Source organism: Pleurodeles waltl, chromosome 11 (assembly GCF_031143425.1).
Source record: "Pleurodeles waltl isolate 20211129_DDA chromosome 11, aPleWal1.hap1.20221129, whole genome shotgun sequence".
NCBI classification, from domain to species: Eukaryota; Metazoa; Chordata; class Amphibia; order Caudata; family Salamandridae; genus Pleurodeles; species Pleurodeles waltl.
This window is the reverse complement of record NC_090450.1, coordinates 821,241,327-821,249,657: the sequence shown is the minus strand read 5'-3', so window position 1 is coordinate 821,249,657 and position 8,331 is coordinate 821,241,327. Positions and strand designations below refer to the sequence as shown.

The window sequence follows — 8,331 nt, the reverse complement described above, 5'->3', positions numbered from 1 at the left end:
CCATGGAGTCTGACCTAAAGACCTCATTCCAAGGTAATGAAGGTTGGGGGACACTTCTCATGGACATGGTACTGGCAGATTAGGTTTATCATACCCAGCTCTCACTAGGGTAGAGAATTAGGCTTTCTTGGTTAGGAATTTTATATCTCATGTCTATTGTAAAATGATGGGGGGTTTTATATTCACAACTCATCTTCACAATCCTGCTTCTGTTGCTGTTAATTATCCTAAACCTTGCAGCACATGCATTTTATCGTAGATTGCAGTCTTTTCAATACATTTATCAAAAACTCTCCTTCATTGCCTTTGTGTGTATGTGACTTATTGCTAACGAGAGACAAGGGTGACTTCCGTTCCACCATGGCTTCCCTGAGAGGTCTAATGTAGTAGCTGTGAGAAATCATATTTGCTTTCTGAGTTTTGGTGAGGTACTGCTTGTGAGCCGGGAGGGTTGGCTCAACAGTTGCGACTTGTTGTAAGAGTGACTCAGTCACCTACAAACAGAAGTGCTGTCATCCCTAAAAAAGCATTCTTGCTAATGAGCCAGAGTCCAACTACGACACCCCCTAGAGGGCAGTTACCAGGACTGAATTAATGAACAAGCGGGACTTTTCCCCTAACGATCTTGGTGTTTTGAGATTGCGCAATGAATGTTGCATTAGGTGTGGATTAATAGCCGAACTGTGACAAATTGTTGCATAGCCTGGGGAACATGTAAAAACTGGCTGCTCTAAGGTTTTACTTTCTACAAATGAAATACCGAATATTTATTTAAAACATGAAATTCTGTCACTAGGTAAATGAAGATTCATCTACGTATGGTTATCGTTAACACTAAATTTAACGCAATTTTTTCTTTTGTTATTTATAATTTAATAGACCGATAAAACTGATTTAGTCGTATGTATATGGATGTTTTGGAAGGTGACAAAGCCTAGTATATTTAAAACATCTTAGAACCAGAATTCGAATCACCTGCATATACGAAAGGGGCGACTGGTGGGAAACCCATATATAAAATGAGATCGCACTTTAGATCACATCTTTGGAGCAGAATGTGTTTATTTTTACTTTGCAAAATAGTACATATGTTTTTATTCTCAAGTACCGATTTTAATAGTCATTTTTATTTAACCTCTCTGTTGAGCTTTTGAAAAATTGACAAGCTTTAGAAATTTTCTACTTCAAAAGCAAGAAACTATTGAATTGTAAACTTAATTCATTTTGCTTCACAGAAGTGATAAGATCTGAATAGACACGTGAAAAAGGTGCTCTTCTCATAAATTTGCGAGATACATGCCTCGCGAAACAGAAAGGCACTGATTGGCTGGTCGCAACCGGAGTGGAAAGTTGCGGCCACCATTTTCTACATTGGAAACGGTCCCTGAGGCTGAAATAAGGGCAGCCATATAGTTAAAAGGGTCAGGAGGAGGTTCCCAGACCCTCACCATTTTTGTAAATTGGAGATACAACTAATTGTTAAGGATGACAAAATGTATTTCATTTTTTTTGTTGCCATCTTTTGAATTTGCGAACCCATTGAGATGTTACACGGGGGCTGCGCTGAGCGTTGTGACAGGTTCACGAATCCTGCGACTTTAATTTAAAATAAATAAATAAATAAAAAAAAAAAAAAAAAAAAAACACACATGGACTCACAAACTTAGACAGTTACACACCCACTCACAGGCACACTCTTACACTCAGACCCAGATGCATCATCTCACAGACCCACTCAGAAACTCATGCACCCACTTAGAAATGTACACAAACTCACAGATCTACTCACGCACCCAGTCACAGACCCACTCATGCAGACACTCACATACTCACTCAGAGGCTCTTGCATGCACTCATGGACTAAGACTGATGTACCGACTCAAGGACCCAATGAGAGAGTCATGCACTCCGACAACCACTGAGATACTCATGCAGACACTCACAGAACCAATCAGACACTGATGAACACACTGAGACTCATGCAGTCACTCACAGATTCACTCAGGTACTCATGCACTCAAGTAACTACAACTCATGCCCTAGGGTAACTATTACTCGTGCTCTCGCGATGCATGCAGACCAGGCCCCGCGGCTAACCCCCACCCGCAGGTGCTGCAGCCAAGCCCCACCGCACTTGGCCAAAGGCCGTGCGTGGCGTGGAATGTTATAGGGGGTTGGCCGCAGGGCCTGGCTACAGACCAGGCCTTGCGGCCAACCCCTTGCAGCGCACGGCCTAAGGCTGTGCGAGGTTGTGGTTGGATTAACGTATAGTAACTAAAATTACATGAAAAAAACATAGAAATTCACAGAAAAAAACAAAAGATACAGTAGCGTTATAGTTAGGAAATAGAATAAAAAGAAAAAAAAAGAAATTCACTTAAAAAAACAAAGGTTACAGTGATGTTATAGTTAGGCTATGAATTTACTCGCACCAAACCATAGCAATTATATTTATGATTAGCTCAAGTAACTATAGCACGTCCCTAAGGCAACTATAACTTGCACCCTTGCCATGCACTGCTAATTACCCCATATATTACATCACTCATGACATCTCTGATAACATCAATGTAACGTGCAGTAGAATTATTAAGGAGAAAACTATGCATGTTGGGGGCACAAGTTATAGTTACCCTAGGGCACGATAGTTACTTGAGCTAATCATAATTATAACTGCTGAATTTCTATGGTTTTGTGAGAGTAAATTTAGAACCTAACTATAACATCCCTGTAACCTTTGCTTTTTTTTAAGCGAATGTGTGTGTGTGTGTGTGTGTTTGTGTGTCACAAAATATTTTAAAATGTATCAGCTTATTATTTATAGTACAATTTATTAGAAAACATTTATTTGCGTCTTTAGGTTGCCAAAAACAAAGTGAAGTAAATACTATACAAGCATGCTCCGGTGTCCAGGCTAGGTAAGCCATGCCTTCTATAAAACTGGCTAACATGTTACCCCGTGAACAGAGCTGTGCCATATATACATAACATCATGACAGGTCCATCTTTTCCATGTATTTTCCAAATACAAAACTAGCCATTCAACAAGAATGAGTCCCACAACATGAACGACCAGACTTGTCCTGCTCCCCCACTGCAAAAAGACAAGCCTTGTCCCATCTCGAAAAGGCTTTCAAAATGAAGAAATAAACAAGTCTTCGCCACCATGTTGAAATTTATGTGTGGAGTGTCCATTAGAACCTTAAATATTTCCAGTCTTCGTTTTTATTGTCTTATCTTTTTTCCTTATTTGTTCCATGTGATTTCTAGGCCACCATCTCAGACTTAGCAGTTCTTTATCTCTGCCCGCTGGTATGTCTGCGGAATCTTAGCAAAACTCAAACTAGGTAGGACATTTGATAAGGTAACTTGCCAGGAAATGTGCAGTCATTCACAGAGCTACGACGTGAAAATGTTGCCATCTCCTTGCTCATGGTACATGACTTGTTGCTTCCTGTGCTTGGAGGAAATGTACTTAGAAGTAGGAAATCTCCTGTTTTGCAGGGATTGTAGGCCCGCTGCCATCTTATCGCTTGATATGAGGGTTTCTTTGCAGCAGCCACTCTATGGTTTCCAGTAGGTAGGGCATGTTGTAGTGCTGTGCGATGTTTTTAAATACATCGATTTGTTCCACGAAGACCTGCATGATTGAAAACATGGAAATCAGTCATTACAAGATCATCATGGCCTCTCTGGAAAACATCAATCGAAAGGAGTCAGGGCTTGGCAGCAAGCAGAAAGGAGTAAGATGGAGAGAGCATAAAATGGAAGGGCGGAGAAGTCACCATTCAAGCACATTTAATCTACAGACATTCTAGTTCAGTAAACAGAAATGTTCTACAGGCACTCTAGATTCACCACCCATCTCAAAGGGTCCAACACACTTTTTTCACTGAAAAAAAACAAAGTTTAAAGTGAAATTATATCTAGGTGAACATTTCAGTGATAACCTAGTGTTTTAAACTAAAAACAAAAACACTGAAATTCACCAATTATAGTTATCTCTAGGGACTATAACTCGCTTCCCAGCCATGCACAGTCGTCATCAATGTAATTTAAAATGTTGCAGGGATGTTATCACTGATGTCATAGAATGAATAGGTCATGAATGATGTAATATAGAGGATAATTAGCTGTGCAGGGCAAGGCCTTTGGGAGTTCGCAGCAGGAAGTTGGCCGTAGGGCCTAGTCTATGGCCAGGCCCTGCGACCAACCTCCCCTCTGCCTACTTACAACCAACCCTCCATGCACATGGGGTTAGCCACAGGGCGTGAGCTATGAGCAGCCAACCCTACACTACTCACAGCCTTCTGGCATGCGCCGCATGCAGTGAATTTTACAGGACCTCGCTGGATTCAGGAATACTTCCTGACTTTGTCAGATCACAACAGCAAAATATAAAAAGTGTCCAAATTGGTTTTATCAAGGGGGTAAGTATAATATATATATATAACAGATCCATCATGTTTCTCCAAAAATCACCCAATTTATATTTCAATTATTCAAACAATGCAGTGTTTATTAATATTGACTATTATAAAAATGTTTAATTAAGTTGTAATAAAAACATGTCTGACTTTGTTGCATACTTTTTATTACATTTTGTAGGTGAATAGTAAATGGTAAAATATATATCAGACATAGTGTTTTTTATTTTTTTTACAAGAATAAAACCAATAAGTCTCAGATTCTTTCTTTTAAAAATTTTTCAGCCCAGAAAATGCAATCATAAATACAACCACAAGAGAGCCTTGCACTCCAGCTAAAAAGCATACAGCTCTAGCTAGGAGTGCTTATGGTACGTTTTCCTGGGTTCATGGATTTAGTGACCCAGGAGACTTACTGTTTTTTTCTTTTATTAATGTAGCTGGGGGTCTGCTGGACTCCATGCAGCCCCCAATAACAAACATTGGCAAAGCCAATGGTTGCGTCTATGCTCATGTATTAGCCAACGTATTAATGGGGCCACAGCAATTATGCAGCAGGATAGGGCCAGATTATGTGGCAGGGTTGAGTAAAATATGAGGCGAGAAATGGCAAATTATGCAGCATAAATCAGCACATTTTGTAATAGTATTACTTCATTATTTTTTAACTTGGTAATACTGTATGGGCATCAATTGCACTTCATTAGTATCAGTTTAATGCCTATACATTGCAATAAGCAAAGGAAAGGTGACCAGTCCCGCTTCGGAAAGGACACTTTCACTGTGCAGCAAGATGTGTCACTGCATTTTTGGTAAGTTTTGAACTGTTTGGTCTCGAAAATATGCAGATCACCTAAGCCAAATCTATTTGTCTTTGTCAATGTTTTTGTACATGGTGGAAAGTAAGCTATTAAAAGAATTAGTTATTCAAGTGTTTATGATTTAGTGCCTGACTTAAAGATACTTTCTCTCATTTTGGAGCAAGGGGTTTCAGATGTGTGTGTCGATAAGGATTGGAGCAGTTTAAACATCCATCCATTAAACATGCAATTAACACAGATTCAATCAAACCACCTGTATTCCACACCCGAACCCATCATTCATACATTTATCACCTACTCAAACAGGGCAACTGGAATTATGCGGCAGGAGAGGACCAAACTATGCGTCAGGGTTGAGTAAACTATGTGGCAAGAAAAGGCAAATTATGCAGCATAATGCAGCACATTTTGTAATAGTATTACTTCATTATTTTTTAAATAATTTTTACACTTGGTAACACTGTATGGGCATTGGTTGCACCTTGTGAGTACCTGTTTAACACCCAAATGTAGCAATAAGTGACAGGAAAGTGACCAGTCAAGCCTTGCAAAGGGCCTTCAATTGCATAGCAAACGTGTTGCTGTATTTTTATTAACTTTTGAACAGTTTGAGCGAGATTTACTTTTCTGTTAAAATCTGCACATTATGTGGTAGATGAAGGATTATATGGCAAATCTATTATGCGAAAATCACTGCAGCCGCAGAATTGAATAATTCTAGTGGCCCTGCTCATAACACACTATATACAGTGGAACTTTTTTTCAATTCCACTTTCATTCCACTCTCCCGATATGCCAGAAGTTCCTGCACATAATTATTGGAAAGATAGCAAGCACTTATAAGCACTTCACGTGCAGTCTGCTGCTCTGCAGGGGAATGGCGGGAATTGGGGCAAAGGGGTAGGGCGGTTTTTGCAGGGGTCCCAACAATGTGGCAGGAAGGGTCACTGAGGCAGAGGGTAGGGTTTCCACCCTGGAAGACATTGCAGACCTCAAGGTGAAGGTGAACAGATTTCTGCTACCCACACACTGGAGGCCGTGGCAGAAGATGCCGGAAACCGGTCTTAATGCAACAATTTGCGCTTTGTAGGATTTCCAGATGGGACAGAAACTTCAACCCCAGAAACATTTGCGGAGAATTGGATCAAGTCCTGGAAGTAGCTGTAGCTCAATGGTTCATCATGGAACTCGCCCATCAGGCCCTAGCGCAACAGTCCCCCACACCCCACAAGGAACACCTCCTCATCCTCTAATTGCCAGGATTTTAAACTACTGGGCAGTATCCTGCATGAAGCACACATACTGAGAAATCTGCGCTTCCAATCAACTTGCATCATGATTTTCCCAGACTACACTAAAATGATCCAGAACAACGCCAACCATTTGATACCATCGAATTCAAGTTAAGAGATCTATGCAATATATACTAGTTTTCCAGGAAAAACTTAAGGTGGTCTATAATTCCCATTCTTGCTTCTGCGAGACCCTTGAGGCCAGGGAATGGGCCACAGAAAAACAGGAACTCCACTGCCGTTAGGCCCCAAGCCTCAGACCCAGAGAGAGCCCGCCGCCAACACAAGGCAGCTCCATGTTACCTAAACCACGAAGCATGCCAAAATCTCAGAGGGGTATAGTGAGCGCAAATGATCTCCAGACTACTCCGATACAGACCACAGCCGCCCAAGAGACGAGTACTCCCTGCAGCTTCACGTCAACCCAAAGACTCCCGTGTGGCCACCTCAAAGGGGAAAGGATCCCCAGGGATAAGGTGTCATAACTTGGGATAAAACCCCAAGACTGGCTCCTAAATTGGGGCTCAGGTCTGCAGTCACACTCTACAAACAGGTTACTTTTGAAAGCTCCACAAAGGGAGCTTCTGGTGAGGGTTAGCGTATGATTCTGCTTTGGAGGAGGTTCAGTTCTAATGCCGTGAAATATTCTATGCTGTAGATGTATTGTTTGGGGGCTCAGGGGTAACAGATGCTTCTGGGGCATAAGTGTATGGTGGGGGGCTGTTGAGGGAAGATTTGAACAGTTTGAAGTTCTTGTTTGTTACAGTTAATTGTATCCGCTTGTTTCAACACACATCCACAACCACTCAGTATATGTTTCTGCACTGCTCCATAGGTTGATGGTAGCTCCCAGTGAGAGCCCTCATGACTCACCAATCCCCATTCTCCATGGCTGACGTTCACTTAATATCTTGAAATGTTAACAGCCTCTCGGGCCACATCAAATGTACTGCAGTCCATTTTGCCAAAAGGCTCACACCAGACATACTACTTTTGCATAAAACCCACTTACTGGGTACTAACAACTCCTTCCTATGCAGATTTGGCTAGGACTGTGTCTTCCAAGCAGGCTTCACTAGGGGGGGGTCTAGAGCAGTGTACGTACTCCTACAGACACTTCCCATGAATATTAACACAGACCCTCCGGGGCCCACATAGTCGCTATGTATGGATCGATGGCTCATGAGAAGGGAAACATTATAACATCCTTACCATTTACATACCTCCACAACTACCCACATAAATCATGGATGGGCTAACAGGATTACCGCCTGGGGCCACAAACCTGGGGGGCGATTTTAACGCAACACTGAACTATGACAAAGACTCATCAGGCTCCCTCATAAGACAGTACCTACAGAAATCCAAGTTGCTCAGTACTTGGATGGACCCAATGAGTCTTTGATGTCTGGAGGGTGACGCCAACACGTAAAGTTATACACACGTACTTCTGCTTCCTTTAAAATCGTTTGCCGTATGAGCTCCTACTCCTTCCGGCCAATGGCATGATACATATGACGATGTTGAGCATCCTCCCAGAGGGATATCACATTATTTACCAGTCACTCATCGTGTGAGGGCCCCTGAACTCCACAAAAGGCAAGTTTGGCGTCTCAACGCTTGGTTCCTCATGGATGACCAGTTCACAGAACACCTGGTCACAGGACTTCACTCCTATTTTGAGATAAATTAGGGTTCAGTAGCAGTGGCAGGGATGCTGTGTGGCTAGAAGGTCCAAATCGATAAAGAAACACAGCCAGATAACTCACTTTGAAACTCCTATCCTGAAGA

The 8,331-nt window shown here is 41.8% G+C and overlaps 1 protein-coding gene across 1 annotated transcript in view; it reads right to left on the bottom strand.

Annotated features, from left to right (window-relative positions):
- Positions 1–2,811: 2,811 nt before the first annotated feature.
- The window catches only part of POLE (DNA polymerase epsilon, catalytic subunit), a 293,620-nt gene continuing 288,100 nt past the window's right edge, over positions 2,812–8,331 (bottom strand). The window contains exon 49 of the mRNA XM_069214647.1: positions 2,812–3,640. Within this exon, the coding sequence (XP_069070748.1) occupies positions 3,527–3,640 (114 nt within the window). The 3' untranslated portion in view covers positions 2,812–3,526. The remainder of the gene's footprint in view (positions 3,641–8,331) is intronic.